We start from the raw sequence: 19,585 nt of genomic DNA on the forward strand, positions 1-19,585 counted from the left end.
ATAATTGTTTCAAAGATCTTCTGAGACTGTAGTTGCGTTTTAAAAATTTCCTCAGTTTAAAAGTTCCCATCTCCTATGCTTTTTGTCATCGTGCCTCTGGCGAGACGAGTTGCATGGAAGCACATAAAGGCATAACCCAATTTCGGAAGGGTTGAAACATTATTAGGAGTTAATGAAATATTTCAAAGGTTGAAATACAGGAACAATAGGGTAGGTAGAACGGAAAGTATGACCCATAAACTGCTATTTTTCTTTATAACACGTATCATTTCCAGGTATATATCTTTTCTATTTTTTTTCCTTTTCTATTTAATTTCTCCTGAATTAAAATGTCAGCCTGAGAATGGAGAATCGTTATTACGTGTTCAGGTGTGTCCCCAGAGCCTCTAACAGTGCCTGGCATACAGTAAGCGCCCAATAAGTGGAGGAAAGACGCTAAGGAAAGAGCGTTAAGAACCCCGGCACGCGATGCTCTGACCCACTCGCACACCTTCCAGAGGCCCCCGCCCCCTGCAGCTGGGGATCGGGACGCTCGCGCAGAGTAGCCAGCTCCACTCCTGCATCCCTTCCAGCCCAGCCCGCGCAACCCCGCCCACTGTGCCTGCGCAGCCCCCCACCTCGCCCATTGCGCCTGCGCATCCCCGCCCCGCTCTGCACGCGTGTCCGGCGCGTACCCAGGCTTGAGCGCCTACTGGGACCGGCCCGCTGCGCCCGCGTACTCCGAGCCGTCCCGTCCAAGCCTGGGCGGGACTCGGTCGGCTGGACGGGGTTGACGCGGCCCTGGTTCTGAAGTGGGAGCTCCCAGGCTGGGGGAACGCGTCACACGACTGCGGGCGGAAGCAGGAACCACCGGCCGGGTCCGCGCCTCCGAAGGGCCGCCCCAGGATGCCCCGCGCCGCGCCCGGCCTGGACTCCATTTCCCAGCGGCCCCTGCGGCCGGCCCCGCTGCCCGCCCGAGCGTCGCGGCGCCTTTGTGAGCCCGCCGGTGAGGCCGAGAGCGAGGCCCCGCCCCGGCCCTCGGGGCGTTGGGCTCCAGGAGGCAACGGCGCGGCGGGAGTTGCCAACCCGCAGGGAGGAGGCGGTGAGCACGCCGCGGGCGGGCGTGAGCCCTGGCGGGCCTGCGGGAAAAGAGCGGATATGCGAAGGGGCCTATGACCGTGGGAGAGGGTGTCACTGTGTGTGAGCCCCTGTGACCCCCTTGTCACCGTGTCCGTGCTTCTGTGTGTGACACCGTGTCACCGTGTGTGTGTTCTCGTGTGACACCGTGTATATGCCGTGTGTGTCACCGTGTGCGTGCCCCTGTGACTGTGCGAACGTCTGAGATTATGACAGCGGCGGTGAGTGCGGCTGTAAGGTCGTGAGACCCCGTGAGGTTGTGTGACATTATGTTCTGTGACGGTGCGACCCACTGTGAGGTGATGGATGCCAGCTCCAGGATTGTGTGGCTCCTGCAGTGAGAGGGCGACATGCTGGGTGCCTGGGGAGACTGTCGTTTAGGAGAGCCTGGGAGGGGCCGAGATGATGGAGAACACCTGAGTGGGAAGGAGAGGGGAGCCGCCGCCCCAGCTCTGGAGCACAGCAGAGGAGGCTGCAGGACTTTAGCCCTCCATGGCACAGAAGGAAGGTCTTTCCCTTCCTCTCCTAGGTTCTGCCCTATGTGAGGAATTGAAGAGGAAGAAGAGAGGCCTGCCGTGTGCTATTTATGAACATAAACACAGGACTGGTGTTTACTGAGCCCAAAGGATGTGCTAAGCACTATGCTAAATGCTTCATATGAATCATCTCAGGATCCTCCCAACCATTAATAGGGAATGGGTACCATTTCACAGATGAGGAAACTGAGGATTGGAGCGGTTATCTAAATCATGGAGGTTGCAGAGCTAGTGAGTGGTAGACAGGTTATCTGAGGGGAGGTGTTCTGATCCTAAGAACCTAGTGGTTCTTACCATTATGCTGCTTCTGCCTTAGTCTCCAAGGCAGAGAGGTTTAGTGGAAAATAACTCATGATTAGGGGTTTCTGTGACTGTTAATGCATAGTCCCCTCCTTCATCTCTTTGAGGAAATTGCTCAGAAAAGTTAAGAGATTGGTTTACAGGTGCAGTTTGTCATAAATCAGGACTTCAAGCAGAGCGTTCTCTTTTGCTCAGTGTCCTCCAGACCACAGGACCCCACTGATGCCTACCCTGTGTAAAGATGTTTTTTTCTGAGGCATTGTTTGTAGCTTTATCTTGTTTTGTAGTAAGGGTGGTAACATATTCTCTTTTACCATCATTATTTGGTGGGAAGACTATAAAAAGTCAGATCTAGATTCCAGTTGGACTCATTTATTACCACAAAACCTCGGAAAATTTCGATAATGTCATTGATAGGCAACTTTCATATGTGAAGGGGGGAAATAATCCTTACTTGATAGTACCATTTATGGTTTCTTCCTCTCTCCAGGTCTATTTTTCCAGACACTGCCTTTCCAGTGAGGAGCCTGAAGTAGGAGGACAGAGGAAGTCATAAATTCTTAAATTCTTAAAGCCATGTCCAAGGTAAAGAAAGATTTCTTCTCCCTTCTGCTTTGTTTTTTAGGTTTCATAAGAACATCTTGCTTTTCTTCTGAAATTCCCCAGCTAATAAAGCCCCATTCAAGTGACTTTGTCTCATATTCTCCCAGTCCAGTAAAGGAGGTTCCCCAAAGCCCAGCGAGCTTTTTTTCCTCAATCAGCATTTTCATCTTCATTCAAGAAATAGCACTCCTACAGGTTAGGTTTTCTGTCAGGAGCTCTCAGGAAGCAAAAATGCACTCCTTAGTGGGATATGATAGCCTTCAATGTAAGGGATTTGATTTATTGAGGTCATGGTGTATTCTGATGTGACCATTAGCTTAGAGCTTCTTCACAGACTTAAGTTTGGGAGGAAGGCAAGACAAGGGCTATTGGACAGTCCTGGTCATAGCACATGACAAGATCCTTTGCTCAAGGTGATCTTGAAGAAGAGTATGTGTTGAGTTTTGAGTATTAAAGTGAGGGTCAGCTAGGGCACGGATTTTTTTCCAAGATACTCTGGGTTTTGAAGAATAGGGATCCATGGGAGTAATAAGGTCCTGACATAGGGACATTCTGAATTAATAGTAGGCTACAGCTAGCATATTCTAGGTCATCCAGCTAAGATTAGTGGAATTACTTATGGAAAAATAGGACATTTTCTGAAAAAACAAGAGAGTACTTGAATCTACATTTTTAAATGGTGGCATACACATCTATAATGAAAACAATACAAAAAAAAAAGTACATAGTATGGAATGGGAGGCAGAAGAAACAAATGAAGAGATCAATATAAAGTGTCCAGAAACAAATACAAGTATAAATAAGAATGGAATATATTTATTCATTCACTGAACATAGAGTTATTAAAGACTTATTATATACTAAATGCAGACAGTACTGTGGTAAATGAAAACAAACAATGTCTTTGTTTTCATGTAGTTTAATGTCTACTAATTTATTATATGATGTGATAGTATTTCAAATCAGTGGAGACAGAATGGATTATTCATTTAGAAAACACACATTGAGTTAAATATATTCTGTAGGTTAAATGTAAAAAATAAAACCATATGAACTGTTGGATGAAAATATAGAGAATGGCTGTAAAGAGGAAGATGAACCAGAAGCAGAAAACCACTAGAGCAGCTCTGTCCAGTAGAACTTCCTGTGATGATTGATGATAGAAATGTTCTGTATCTGCACTGTCCAATACAGTAGCTACCTGTGGCTGTGGAACACTTAGATATACTAGTGTGACTGAGGAACTGAATCGTTAATATTTGATTTATATTTAAATAGCCACATGTAGGGCAGCCCTGGTGGCACAGCGGTTTGGCGCTGCCTGCAGCCTGGGGTGTGATCCTGGGGACCCGGGATCGAGTCCCACATCAGGCTCCCTGCATGGAGCCTGCTTCTCCCTCTGCCTGTGTCTCTGCCTCTTTCTCTCTGTGTCTATGAATCAATAAATAAAATATTAAAAAAAAATAGCCACATGTGACTAGTAGCTAGTGTATTGGGCAGCACAGATCTAGGCTAATAAAATAATAGCCAGGAATCTTCCTAGTGGAAGTGATCTTGTGGTCAGTGGTCAGTGATCTTGTCCATGTCACTCATTTTACAGATGAGGAAAAACAGGCCTGTGAGGAAAAGGACATGCCTATGTCACCAGTTAGTGATTATATCAGATGCAGGAAGTTGTAATATATGTTGAGGGTCAGTATAAATAGATGATGGTGAATGATAATTTGAAGAGGGTGGTAGAAAGTAATGAAGGACTGTGGAACAGTGATGAGTTTCCCTTTGCCTGGAACCTCATTGGCTTCTCATTTTACTAGGAATGAAATCCAGTGTCCTCTCCACAGTTTGTAAGGCCCTTGTATGATCAGCTCCTGGCTACCCTACTCCTGAACCCATTTCTCCAAGTCTTTACCTTTCTGTGTTGCAGTCACACTGGTCAGTTGTTCCTCAAGCTTACTAAGCTCTTTCCTATCTCTGAACCTTTGCATTTGGTCCTCCCTCTTCTGTAATTCTCTTCCCTTAGATATTGGCATGGTTTATCTCTCACTTTTGGATTGTTGTTTAAATATTACTACTTCATTGAGGTTTACCGTGGCCATCTTATCTAAAACAAACAACTTTGTCACTCTAAATCACCTTACTTTGTTTTTTGTCCTAGTGTTTAACACTACCTGACATTGTATACCTGATGTTTAATGTCTTTCTACTTTGTTAGAATATTAACTCCACAAGCAGAGGGACTATATTTTGTTCACCTCTATGTTCCCAAAGCTTGGAGCATTGTAAGTACTAGGCATTCAGCAAATCGTTGTCAAATTAATATATAAATGAACAAGATTGTGAATTCCTCATCTATGAGTGAGACCAGAGAGGGAAGAACCACCTACCTCTTTTCTCCTGCTGCTAAATTGGTAATGGAAAAAGAGAAAGCAGAGGTATAGATGTATATAGATGTATTTAATGTATAGAATAGACAGAGCCCATCAGTCCAAATGGTATTTCTGGGACCCCACCCCAGACCTTCTGAATCTCTGATGGTAGGCCCCAGGAAACTGCATTTTTATTAAATCCAAGTATACTTTTAAAGCACTTTTGAAAGCCTCTTGTTTCTAAAGATTATATTTAAAGTGCACCTCTTAAAAACAGCACTTTGTTGGTTGTTAGCTGTGTGCCTGTCATAATCTCTATGCTTGCCATGATTCTCTATACTCCTAGCAAGGCACTTGAGTGGCCTGTGTACCTTCCATGATTCCCTGTGCCTCCCAAAATCCCACGTCTCCTTCAAACATTGATTTTTTTAAGAAATCCAGTCTAAGAATCTTTGTCTTTTAATTAGTGCCTGGTACATTTAATGTAATTACTGAATATTTGTGTTTAAGTCTATAATATTGCAGTTTGTTTTCTACTTATTCCATCATTCTTTGTTCCTTTATTTCTTCTTCTTTGCTTTCTTTTGGTTAAATCAAGTACTTTCTCCTTATTATCTTGTTAATTATACATTATTATTCTTTTAGTTACCATTATAGGATATTTACCTGTTTCTCATTATGTAATTATCTTCTCTCTTCCTTCTGTAATCTTCCCTCTATAATTAGCATTCTTACACTTTCTGAGCAAGATGGGACCCCTATAGTCTTACTGTCAACTCTAATTTATTATTAGTAGTAGATATTATATTTATAGTTATTCCTTTGGGGCTCTTGATTTCATATTGATTTCATTTCCATTTTCTTCCAGTTTCCTTTTACTCGTAAAACAATTAGTATTTCTTTGAGGGCAGGTCAACACTTTTTTCCCCAGCATGAACGAACTTTTCATTAGCTCCTATTCTTGCTAGGTCAAAATAGTGTAATTTTAAATTTTTTATGAGGTTAAGTAAGTTTGGGAAATCTCAGTCTAAGTGGAGAGAAGATCTAGGATTTATTTTAAGGAAATAATTAGAGACCTCTGTTGAATTCTTAACATAAAGTAGTAGTATATGAGAACTGCACTTTAATGTTTATAAATAGCATCAACTATTCTTACATCATAGTGAAAAATTAAGATTCATGTAAATGAAAATAAACAAGGCATTAGTATATAAGATATAGCATATTTATACCATGTAATGTTTGCTATCCATCTAACAAAAATGTTAAAGTGAATATGGATAATCATCAACATGTCTGTATAAGGAAACATTTGGACAAATATATACTAGCTATAAATTTAGATTGCTTTTAGGAAGTGGGGTGACATGGTGGATAGTTGTAGGGATGGAGGACTTGCAATTCTTTTAACTTTTATAAAAAGGAAAAAAATCACTAAGGGTAGAAATACTGGACATTATTTGCTAAGCTTCTTTAATGATTACAAATTGTATGAAGTACCTGTTTGCTCAAATTAAAATAAATATTAAAGTATTTGAAAGATATTCAAGTCCCATTGGCCAAGAGGAAAAGGTCAGACAGTTGAAACCATTAGTTTATGTGTGCACCTAAAAAAAAGGTCTTTAAAGAACTTTACCTAGCAAAAGCTGCCTCACCTCTGTTTACAAAGGAAAGGTATGTAGAACACTTTCATTTGAATAAAATGTTAGTTTGAAGTGTTTGAGTTTTATTTTTTTTTAAGATTTTATTTATTTATTTGAAAAAGAGAGAGCACAAGAGGTATGGAAGGGCAGAGGATAGGGAGATGCAGGAAGCCTGACATGGGGCATGATCCCAAGACCCTGAAATCAGGACCCGAGCCAAAGGCAGACGCTTAACTGACTAAGCCACCTTGAAGTGTTTAATAGCATTGACGATTGACAGTACCCAGCCTTATCTAGGACAAGTTTTATCTTTTAAGACTCGGTCTGTGTTCCCCTCCTTCCCTGAAGCCTTTACTCACTTTCCATATTTCCCTTTATTAAGTATTTTAGAGATGGAGGCCTGTAAGAATCAAGCTGATGACATAACTGACATTCTTTGAAGGCATAATTCTGCTTCCCTTATAGCCTCCTTAAATATTTTTATCCATTACTTGGGCACTAGCAGTTCACATATTGACTCATTTTTTCCATTAAAAATATTTCTGCAGGGGCAGCCCAGGTGGCTCAGCGGTTTAGCACCACTTTCGGCCCAGGGCGATCCTGGAGACCTGGGATCGAGTCCCACGTCAGGCTCCCTGCATGGAGCTTACTTCTCCTTCTGCCTGTGTCTCTGCCTCTGTGTGTGTGTGTGTCTCATGAATAAATAAAATCTTTAAAAAATAAAAAATAAAAATATTGCTGCATAGTATCATTGATGTGCTTAAATAAATCTTCAATAGGACCATTACTCTGCAGAGTCACATTTAATAGGAGTGATGTTCATATTTGATAACCAGTAGGGCAAGGGCACACACCAGAACTTACCCTAGCTGGGATACTGGAGGCTTCTGCTGTGCTGGGCATTCCCCTTAAGTTGCTGGGTTGTGGGGAGATCTGGAATGGTCACTAGAAGGGCTCAGTGCACTAGCTGTTTCCCAACCACTGTGTCAGTAGTTTAATATTTAACAAGTCAGTTCAGCTCTTCAGATGTGTACCATTAAGTGCATCTATTGTATCAGCTCAAATAAAGAGTAGGCTTTGCTCTGTGACATGCCAAACCTAAGAAGCATATAGCAAACCACATGCAAGCCCGGATAAGTCTGGAGCAGATTTACCTCATTAGAAAGAGCACACATTTGGAATTTTTACACTAGGTCTTATTCTATTTTTTTATTTTTTATTTTTTTGGTCTTATTCTATGTTATAAAGATCCTTAATTCAACATAGTATTACTTGTGAACTGTCCTTTACCAAAAACTCTCACTCATTAGATCCGCACAATTGGGTATGTTCCTCTAGTGAGAACTATAGGGATTTTTTGGTGCCCATCTGAAATGTTCATAAATAGTGCTTAAAAATACTATTATTTTGTCTCTACATGAGAAATTACCAAACTGTCTGAAACTCAGCAGAGTTATCAGGAGCTGTTAGATCATCTTTTATTGCCCCGATTGTTCTGTTACGGCATACACTTGTTTGTTATACTTGTAGTGTAGTGTCGTGTTTTTATTACCTATATTATAAACATTTATTTATGTTCCCACTTGATAAAGCTAGAACATTGGCCATTCCATTGAGGAGTTTGGAAATTGTAGATTTAGACCATATAAAATTCATAGGGCTAAACTCCTATTCCTGCTGCTTCTTTTAAAGCCTTTCTTCACTGCTCTAGTCTATCCTGATTTTCCATATTGACAAATGCATTAGCATTTAGTATGAATAACAATTATTTTGCTCTTGTTTACTTGCTTGCTCTTTTCCCCCTCAGTAGAGACTGTTAGAAACTGCATACTTTCCATGACAATATTAAAACTAAGCACAGAGAAGTCATTTTAGCAACTGCTTGATATATGTTGCACAGAACCTAAGATACTGCCAGAAGATTTCGCTATATACAATATTTCTCTCGAAAAGTACAGTTTAACTCTTCAAACTATGCCAGTCTGAGGTGAAGAACACTAGTTGAGCATAAAAGAATATGTTTATGTCATTTCAGGATTTGGTGACATTTGGGGATGTGGCTGTAGATTTCTCTCAAGAGGAGTGGGAATGGCTGAACCCTGGTCAGAGGAATTTGTACAGAAAGGTGATGTTGGAGAACTATAGGAGCCTGGTATCACTGGGTAAGGAGGTTCCCCAGAATTCAGAATCTGCACATAGGGCTGCTTTCCAGTGTTGGGGAAGCCTCTGATGTACTTCAATAAATTTCCCCTTCTTGTGCTCCCCAAAATAGGTTGAGTGTTGTAGAACTGGCAGCTTCATTGGACTATTCATACAACTTCATCTTCCCCATTCTTGAGACTACTTCACCTCTTCCTCTACTCCCTTCTTAATACCCTTGACTTTCTGATGACCAAGTACCTTGATCTGATTTATGGGCCTGGCTAATTCCCTTTTTATTTCTTATAAGCAGGAGTTTCAGTTTCTAAGCCAGATGTGATCTCATTATTGGAACAAGGAAAAGAACCCTGGATGGTGAAGAAGGAAGGGACAAGAGGCCCATGCCCTGGTGAGTGAGAAAGACCTAGGGAGGTAGAAGAGGACATTGCAAGGAAAAACTCAACTATTCTGAGAGGTTCCAGCTTATAATTGATATTTTGTGGGTAATTTTTCTTAAAGGCTCAAGGTCTGGTAGGAAGCACTGAGGTGCCATTGGCATGAACTCCCTAACTTACTGTCTTTGTATATATTCTCTCACAAATTACTGTCTTCTCTGACAACCTTTTCCTATTCTCTGGGTCCAAGATGTCAGTGTCTGTTTGTTCTTGGTTTTTAGTTTTGCAGGGGTTGCTCCATCATATTTTTTAAAAATCTAGACAGCAATGTCAGTTTTTTTTTTTTTCCTTTTCAGTCACTCATTCCTTTTAGAGTGAAGGTTTGATTCATTTATTCACTTATTCTTTTACCAAGATCAGTGAGTTTTTACTTTGACAAAATCATTCTGTTAAATTCTTGAGGTTATTCAGAAGCTTATTAATCATCAAAGAAAGATTTCCAGTTATTCAAGTCTGGGTAACTGAAAATAAGTTTAATAGAAATAAGTCAGAAGAATATACTGGTAGGGGGAAAATAGTGCACAAGATGGAGACTTCTGAGTGAAGAAATGCAGCATGCCACTAGGTGGGGAGAGGCTCAGAAAAAAGTCTGATTTAGAGATGCTAGTATGATTGGATGAGATCACTTAGTTTTATAGTTTGAGATAAACCCTGGTTATTGGGGCCTTTGTGGGAAAGTCGATCTTTGACAACTTTCTCAGTGTTCTGTCTGGTAAATGATCTCTTTACAGTTTCTGTCTTGGGTGAAATTTTATAAACTTTAAGTTTTCTAAACAATTATAGTTTCATTTAGTTATCAAATTTATTTTCATAAAGTAAAAGTAAAAGTGATTTTTTTTATATTTGTACTTTCCAATTTTAATTTAGATAGCTATTTTTTAAATTATTAGGTAAGTTAGTCATTAATTCTATTTTAAAAATCCAGCTTATGGATTTATTAGTGTTACCATTATTCTCTTTTCCAATTCTTTATTTTCTGCTTTTCATTAATTCTATCATTCTAGTTTTCTTAAGTTTTGTTCTCTGGTTTGCTGAAATAAATGCTTATCTATTCATTTCATTCTCTTATTCACTAAATATTTGAAGGACTGCGAATTTTCCTCGGAATATACCTTCAGCTATCCTCCAAAGATTCTAATATTTAATGTTTTTATTATTGCTTTTTCCTAGATAACCTACTTTTGAAAATTTTATTTTACTTGAGAGTTGTTTAAAAGTGTAGTTTTATGCGGGCACCTGGATGGTTCAGTTGGTTAAGCCTCCAACTCTTGATTTTGGCTCAGGTCGTGATCCCAGAGTCCTGGGATTGAGCCCTGAGTTGGGTTCCCCATTCAGCAGGGAGTCTGCATGTCCCTCTCTCTCTCTCTCTCTCTCTGCCTCTGCCCTTCCCCCAACACTTGCTCACTTTCTTTCTCTTTCTCTGCAATGAATAAAGAAATCTTAAAAAAAAAAAAAGTTTGGGATTTATTAACATACTATTATATTTGATCAGATAAGAATTAGCATTAATTCTTTGAAAACTTAGAATTTTGTATGGCATAATATGTAGTTGGTGTTTGTAAAATGTTCCATAGGTTCCAAGGTGTCTTTATTTTCAGTGTTAAGAGCTTGTTACATGAGTTTTACTTTTTTATTGTTATTAAAGTCTGTCTTTACTTATCTTTCTTATTTCCATCTATTTTTTCTTAATAGCTTTATTAAGGAATTATACAGTAAATCAGATCCATGTACATCATAAAATGTGATGAGTTCTGACTTTGTATACACCCATGAATCAAGACATAGAGCATTTCCATCACCCTGAAAGATTGCCTCTGCCTCTTTGCAGTTTATTTTTCTCCACTCCTGGCTCCAAACAATAAATGATCTTTGTCATTTTAGACTGGTTTCCATCTAAACTAAATGGAATCATGTAGTATATATTGTTATGTCTGGCTTATTTTACTCATAGTTTTGAAAACCATACATATTTTTGCATGTATGAATACTTTATGCCTTTTATTGCTGAGCAGTAGTTTATTGTGTAAACATTTTATTTTTCCTTTCATCTGTTCATGCACATTTGGGTTTCTAGGTTTTGGCTATTATAAATAAAGGGGCTCTGAAGCTGTCATTTACAGGACTTTGTATGTGCATGTATGTTTTCATTTCTCTTGGGTAAATACCTAAAAGTGCAAAGAGTTATACAATAGGAATAGGTTTAGCTTAAGAAGCTGCCAGTTTTCCAAAGTAACTGAATTTTAATTCAGTTATTTTTAATTCCCAATAGCAATGTATAAGACTTCCAGTTAACTCCATAACCTCACATCTTTGTCAGTTTTTTACTTTTATTCATTATAATGGTGTTGTATCTCACTGTGGTTTTAATATGCAATTCTCTGATGATGTAATGTTGAACATCTTTTTGTGTGTTTATTGGCCATTCTTTCATGAAGTGTTCAGATCTTTTGCCCATGTTTTTTATTAGGTTGGTTTTCTTGCTATTGAATTGTAAGAGTTCTTTATATAGTCTTCATATAAGTTTTTTTTTTTTTTTTTTTTTTTGCCATTTATATATATTAGGATATACATGTGCCAACTCTGGCCTATGTTTTGGTTTTTCTGCTACTGTCTTTTGAACATCCAAAGCTTTCGATTTTCATAAAGTCCAATGAATTTGTCATCTTTGATACTTTTTGTGACATATCTAGGAAATTCTTGCTATTCCTTAAGTCACAAAAATTTTCTTCTGATTTCTCCTATACATTTTGTAGTTTTAGCTTTGACATTTTGGTATATGACCCATTGAGCTAAGTTTTGTGTTTGAGGTTTTAGGTGTCTGTCCCCCCCACATTTGGATATTTCAGTTACTCCAGTATCTTTTTTTTTTTAAGATTTTTTAAAAAAAATTTTTGTATTATTATTTATTCATGATAGTCACAGAGAGAGGAGAGAGAGGCAGAGACACAGGCAGAGGGAGAAGCGGGCTCCATGCTGGGAGCCCGACGTGGGACTCGATCCCGGGACTCCGGGATCACGCCCTGGGCCAAAGGCAGGCGCTAAACCGCTGAGCCACCCAGGGATCCCCTTTTTTAAAGATTTTATTTATTTGAGAGAGTGAGTACATGAGCCAGCGGGGGAAGGAACAGAGGGAGAGGAATAAACAGAGTCCCCAGGGAGTCTGATGTGGGGCTCGATCCTAGGACAGCAGGATCATGATCTGAGCCAGAGGCAGACCCTTAACCAGCTGAGCCACCCAACCACCCCAACTCCAGTATCTTTTCTTGAAAAGACTTAACATTATACCACCTTGTTGGTACCTCTGTACCAAAAGCAGTTGACTTTATCTATATGGGTCTAGTTCTGAACTCTATTGTCACATCAATCTATATGCCTATCATTTCAACAGTACCAGTCTTGATTACTGTAGCTTTATAGTAACTTTTGATATCAGTTAGTTCAACTTGTAAAATCACTTTAACTACTTAGATCATTTGCATTCTCAAATAAATGTTAGAATGAAGTTGAGAATTTCTACCCAGAAACCTGCTAGGATTTTGATTTGAATTATATGGAATCTATATATACATCAACTTGGGAAGAACAGACATCCAAATTAACATCAGTTGAATTTAATTCATGAATATGGTTTATTTAGCCATTTATTAGTCTTTTTCTTTTTTTGTAAAGATTTTATTTATTTATTTATTCATGAGAGACAGAGACAGAGAGAGAGAGGCAGAGACACAGGCAGAGGGAGGAGAAACAGGCTCCAGGCAGAAAGCCTGATGCAGGACCCAATCCTGGGACTCCAGGATCACGCCCTGGGCCAAAGGCAGGCACTAAACCGCTGAGCCACCCATGGATCTCCTGTAAATTGATTTTTATATTAACTTTGTATCTTACTATCTTATAGGTTTATTTAATAGCTGTTCTAGTACTTTGTAGGTTTCTGAGGATTTTCTGCATAGACCATCATGTTATCTGCAAACAGTTTATTTCCTCCTTTCTGATCTTATAACTTCTTTTTCTTGACTCAATGCAATAGTAAGGACATCCTCTACAATGCTGAATCAAATGATTAAGAAGAGATACACTTGCTTATTCTCAATCTTAAGGGAAAATGTATTCAGTCTTTCACCATTAAGTTGATGTTTCATAGATGCCCTTTATCAGTTTGATATTTCTTTTTCTTTTAAAAATTTTATTTATTCACGAGAGACAGAGAGAGAGAGAGAGAGAGAGGCAGAGACACAGGCAGAGGGAAAAGCAGGCTCCCACAAGGAGCCCGATGTGGGACTTGATCCTGGATCTCGGGATCAGGACCTGAGCCAAAGGCAGACACTCAACCGCTGAGCCATCCAGGTGTCCCAATATATATTTCTATTCCTGGTTTGCTAACAAGTTTTATAATAAATAGATGTTGAATTTAGCCAAATACTCTTTCTACATATATTGAAATGATTATATGATTTTCCACCTTTAATCTGTTAATGTGGTGGATTACACTGTTTTTCACATATTAAACCAATCTTGAATTCCTGGGATAAGTTCTACTTGGTAATCATGATGCTTTCTTTCATAGTTCCTGGATTGGATTTACAGTAATTTTATTAAAGGTTTTACATTCATGTTCATGTATTACATTGGTTTTGTAAAGCATAATAGGAATTTTGGCTTTATTATAAATGTGAGAAACCATTGGAAAGTCTCGAGCAGAATAGATGACTGGTGAATGGAAAGAAGGCAACAAATTAAGACCTGTGGCAGGTTAATAAAAATCAAGCAGTTTGATACAAAAAAAAAAAAAATTTTTTTTTTCTTTTTTTTAAGTAGGCTCCACACCCTGGAGCCCAGTGTGGGGCTTGAACTTCATGACCCTGAGATCAAGACCTGAGCTGAGATCAGGAGTCAGACACTTAACTGACTGAGCCATCCAGGCACCCCTAATCAAAATTGCTTTTATGTGAAGGCATTTTAGCTTTGGGATCAATTAAAAGTTTACATTTGGTTGGAATATATCACATAGAAAAAGCCTGGCAAGAGACTTTTTAAAAAGTAGGCTGCATGCCCAGTGTGGGGCCTAAACTCATGATAAAGAGTCGCATGCTCCACTAAGCCAGCCATGTGCCCCCAAAAGACAGTTTTTAGGCTACAAAAGTTTAGCCATAGTTGCATGTACAACCTAAGGCAACCAATATTATCTGGTATATCTTTGGGTCTAGGGATCTTATATGGAAGTTTTTTAGTCACATTGACATTATGGAATTGGCTTTTTAAAAAATAATGAACTTAGCTTGAATTCAGGATAACCTGAGGCAAGACAGGACAGTTGTTTGGAAACTGTAATATTAGATATAAAATTATTGTTTTTAGGTAACTTCTTCAGTTCCTATTTATATCCTAACTTTTAAGTTTTTATTCTTTATAATCTCATACTTTTTAGACTACATCTTACAACTATTAAGTCCCTAACTTTCCTATTTTCAATTTTTGTTTGGAAGTTCTTCTCTTCGGATGAACAAATACAAAAAACCTTTGTTTTCTTGATATCTTTTAGATTGGGAGTATATATTGAAAAGCAATGAATTTTCATCAAAGCAAGTTATTTATGAAGAAACATCCAAAGTAGTAAAAATGGGAAGAAGCCATCTTACTTATAGCCTTGACTGCCCCAGTTTGAGAGAAGACTGTAAAAGTGAGGACTGGCTTAAGAACCAGTTAGGAAGTCAGAAGGTACATTCCAGACAACTGATCATCACTCATAAAGAAATCCTCACTGAAGATCAAAGTAATGAATATACTAAATCTTGGCAAACTTTCCATCAGGATGCACTATTTGATATAAAAAAGACCTGTCCCACCAAAGAAAGAGTACATAAGCATGAACCACAAAAGAGAAGTTACCAGAAAAAATCAGTTGAAATGAAACATAACGTTTATATACAAAAGAAACTTTTGAAATGTAATGAATGTGAGAAAGTTTTCAACCAGAGCTCATCCCTTACTCTTCATCAGAGAATTCATACTGGAGAGAAACCCTATGCATGTGTTGAATGTGGGAAAACATTCAGCCAGAGTGCAAACCTAGCTCAACATAAGAGAATACATACTGGGGAGAAACCTTATGAATGTAAAGAATGTAGGAAAGCCTTCAGCCAGAATGCACACCTTGCTCAACACCAGAGAGTTCATACTGGAGAGAGACCTTATCAGTGTAAAGAATGTAAAAAAGCCTTTAGCCAGATTGCACACCTGGCTCAACATCAGAGAGTTCATACTGGAGAGAGACCTTTTGAATGTATTGAATGTGGAAAAGCCTTCAGTAATGGTTCATTTCTTGCTCAGCATCAGAGAATTCATACAGGAGAGAAACCTTATGTGTGTAATGTATGTGGGAAAGCCTTTAGCCATCGTGGATACCTAATTGTACATCAAAGAATTCATACTGGAGAGAGGCCATATGAATGTAAGGAATGTAGAAAAGCTTTCAGCCAATATGCACACCTAGCTCAACATCAAAGAGTTCATACTGGAGAAAAACCTTATGAATGTAAAGTATGCAGGAAAGCCTTCAGCCAGATTGCATATCTTGATCAACATCAGAGGGTTCATACTGGAGAGAAACCCTATGAGTGTATTGAATGTGGGAAGGCCTTTAGCAATAGTTCATCACTTGCACAACATCAGAGAAGTCATACTGGAGAAAAACCTTATATGTGCAAGGAATGTAGGAAAACATTCAGCCAGAATGCAGGCCTTGCTCAACATAAGCGAATTCATACTGGAGAGAAACCTTATGAATGTAATGTTTGTGGGAAAGCCTTTAGCTATAGTGGATCTCTTACTCTACATCAAAGAATTCATACAGGAGAGAGACCCTATGAATGTAAGGATTGCAGGAAATCTTTCAGGCAGCGTGCCCATCTTGCCCAACACGAGAGAATTCATACTATGGAGTCATTCTTGACTCCTTCCTGTCCTTTACCCTCCATGTCCAGTCAGTTACCAAGACCTGTAGGTTTTATCTCCTAAATATGCCTCAAATCTGATTCCTTTAATCCGTTTCCATCCCATCCTCTTTATCCAGTACACAGTATTGGTAGTCCTATTTCAGTATGGACTATGGAAATACCTTTCTGATTGGTCTCCCTGTATTTACCATTTCCTTTGTCAGTTGCCTATGAAGCAGTCAAACTTGTATTTTAAAAGTTTGATAATATCACTTCCTCATTGATACCCTTCATTGGTTCCCCCATAGTTCTTGGGTTGAAGAATATATTTCTCAAAATAGCCTAAAAGACTGCTCTGCCCCAAATTCTTTGGATACGTATCCAGAATTAACTCGTATTCCAGCATCAAATAGATCTGGCTTTTAATCCTTGCTCTTTCCATTTTCTAGCCCTCTAGTTTCAGGGAAACATTTTGTTATTTTTAAGGTTCAGTCTTCTTATTTATATTATGGGAATAATAATGGTACTACCTCAAAAGTTGATGGGAGAATTAAGTGAAAGAATGCATGTAAATTGCTCACAGTGCCTAGCATAAAGTTAATAAATGTTACCATAAAATGAAAAGATACTGTGGTATACAAACAAGACTTGATCATCTCAGCAAGATTCATCTGAGAAACAAGCAGCAGTTCAACACTTAAGAGATTATAAAGATTTTTGATTAGGAACAGTAGTTATTGTTCTAAAGGTGGGTAATAAGTGTATCTAATACAGTAGCATTGATGTTAAAGTCCATAATGATATAGAGTAAGATTATCTTTGTTCGTAAGAAAAACCAACTTCATTAGATACTCAGTAGTTCTAAGCCAGATTTTAAAAATTACTAGTGAGAAGTTGAACTTACTGAGATGTATTCATTTACATTTACACAAAGGCAAAATAGGTATTTTTAAAAAGAAAAAGATCAACCACCAAAGAATAGAAAATATAAGTTTGATGCCCTCTCTTTCAGGTGGTTGAACTGTATGAAATCTATGTCGTTTAAAACTGAAAAAGGTGTTAAGCTAGTCCTAATCTGTAATTCCAAAACTACAGGGGAAAAGAAAACTATAGATCAAAACTAAAGAAAACTATTCATAAACTGGAGCCCCACAAACATGTCTTATTTGGTACTCATCAGGTTTAAAATGAATACAAAAAATATATATATCTTTATGTGGGTATGTGTTTTCCAGTTATCCAGTTAAAACCACTCCTTCCCTTACATCTGACTTATTTTATGCTTTATGTTACTGCCTGAGTCCTGGAGGCTTTGAATACACAATCAATTCAGTAACCAATTCACATATAAATATAGGTACAAATAAAATAATGAAATGGAGGATAAAAAGGAAGACTTGAATAGACAGTTTATCCTTCTGCAGGGGAAGACTATTCTCAAGATGTTGGAGGCCCAAAATTAATCTGCAGATTTTCTGTACTTAACAAAATCCTAAGAATATTTTTTTTAAGGTTTGAAACATTGTGTGCATGTGAATATACACACACATACATTCATACAAACACATAAAATACATAAATAAAGGTAATTTGTCACTGGCTTCACAGTATTGGTAAAATTGATTCTGTCCTGTACAAAACCAATTCCTCCATTCTTTTATCCAAATGTGAAAAAATTATTAGAAGACATAATAATATAATTTATAATCACAGAGTGAAAACAATCTTCCTAACAAGACATGAGATCCAGAAGCCACACACAGATTTAGATTGGACTGCATAAGATTTATGCTATACTTTATGCTATACTTTGACTATAGTCAAAGACAGTATAAACAAGGTTTTAAATATCAGTATTGCAGATGATTATTACAACATATATGAAATTCATACCCTTAACATAAAAGTGCTCCTACAAATCACTTAGAAAATGACATTACTATTCCCATGGGCAAAGGATTTAAAGAGGCAACAGGTGACTGATGAATATATGATGAATACATATCTCACTAGACTTGGAAGAAATACAAGTTAAATCAATGAACTATCCATCTGTCAATATCAAATTGATACTGATTCCTGCAAAAGCAGGAAAGGAGATACATGTATGAACTGATGTGTAGGAGTATGAATTTGTATAAATTTTCAGAAAGTCAACTTGTCGATATCAGAATTTTCACTGGGGAAACCCAAGATTTTTTTTTTTTTTTTTTGCACTTAACAGCATACAAATTTATCTTTTTTCCATATCCCATAAAGTAGATAAAACAATGTAAGAGATAACAAAGATCAAAAAGGAGAGGGTCATCAATGGATGAAAAGAATTGAGCAAGTAAAAGACAAAATGGAGGAAAAGTGTTCATTCATGAAATGTAGCAGAGGCTGCTTTGACCTGAAATGTTTGAATGACAGGGATTTCAATAAGAGGAACTACTCTGCCCAAATGCTGTGTACAGAACATCCCTAGACAAGTTAAGGCTTCAAGCTGGTCGTGTATAGAGGCTGGGGAAGGGAAGTTGGAAATAAGGAGAAACAATGACAAGACTATTAAATGCTTTTCTATTTGGAAGCCAACAGCTTCTTCAGTCTACCCTCTTCTGTGAGTAAATGGATAGGATCCTTACATCACACCATCCACAAAAATCCAGTTAGGGCAGCCCAGGTGGCTCAGCGGTTTAGCGCTGCCTTCAGTTGAGGGCATGATTCTGGAGACCCAGGATTGAGTCCCACGTCGGGCTCCCTGCATGGAGCCTGCTTCTCCTTCTGCCTGTGTCTCTCATGAGTAAATAAAACCTTAAAAAAAAAAGAAAAAAAAAAAAAAGATCCAGTTAAATAAAATCCTAAATGTAAAACTAATGAGTAAAAGTATTGTAGTATAGTAGGATATGTTTACTAACTCATGTTGAACATGTTTCTAAAAAAGAAAATGCTCTTAAAATTCAAAACAGGAAGAGAATATTTGTAATATAATACAAAGGGAAAGATGTAAGAACACCTATAAAAAAACAAAGGACACCTAAGCAAGTATAAAAATGGAGAAAATACGAGAATAGGCAAATCACAGAAGAAATACAGATGGTTGATAAATAGAAGTCCCTGCTTAACCTCACTTGTATTTGAGATGCAAATTTAAATAACGTACCATCAAAAAGTGATAGCTGTATGGAGCAATGAGTACTTCTCACTCACTTTGGAGGCAATGAAATTTTTTCACATGTTCAGTATAGTCGCTGTGGAGGGCAGTATGGTTAGTACATGAAACTGTGGAAAAAATCTAAATTTCTATGAGGGATGACTAGAGATATTAGTAGCAGTTGGAAAGAATGGACCGGTGATATTGACTGACATGGATGGATTTGACTAAAGGACATTGAAACAGCATATTCTGCAGATTTGCATGGTATTATATATTTTTAAAACATTTCTGGGCAGCCCTGGTGGCACAGCGGTTTAGCACCGCCTGCAGCCCAGGGCGTGATCCTGGAACCCTGGATC

At 38.3% G+C, this 19,585-nt stretch overlaps 1 protein-coding gene across 8 annotated transcripts; it reads left to right on the plus strand.

Annotated features, from left to right (window-relative positions):
• The first annotated feature begins 642 nt into the window (after nucleotides 1-642).
• ZNF583 (zinc finger protein 583) lies at nucleotides 643-17,691 on the plus strand. Of its 8 annotated transcripts, none has more exons than XM_049099226.1 (5): nucleotides 643-1,175; nucleotides 2,443-2,537; nucleotides 8,600-8,726; nucleotides 9,014-9,112; nucleotides 14,698-17,691. In XM_049099226.1, the coding sequence occupies exons 2-5, from the start codon at nucleotides 2,529-2,531 to the stop codon at nucleotides 16,170-16,172; spliced, it is 1,710 nt and encodes a 569-aa protein (XP_048955183.1). In that variant the 5' UTR covers nucleotides 643-1,175; nucleotides 2,443-2,528; the 3' UTR covers nucleotides 16,173-17,691. The 8 variants fall into 8 exon arrangements, with proteins under 8 accessions (XP_048955183.1, XP_025279536.3, XP_048955227.1 ...); XM_025423751.3 differs by having other exon boundaries at nucleotides 643-1,081; XM_049099270.1 differs by having other exon boundaries at nucleotides 643-1,081; nucleotides 9,017-9,112.
• Nucleotides 17,692-19,585: the final 1,894 nt, after the last annotated feature.

This window comes from Canis lupus, chromosome 1, assembly GCF_003254725.2.
Source record: "Canis lupus dingo isolate Sandy chromosome 1, ASM325472v2, whole genome shotgun sequence".
Classification (NCBI taxonomy): Eukaryota; Metazoa; Chordata; class Mammalia; order Carnivora; family Canidae; genus Canis; species Canis lupus.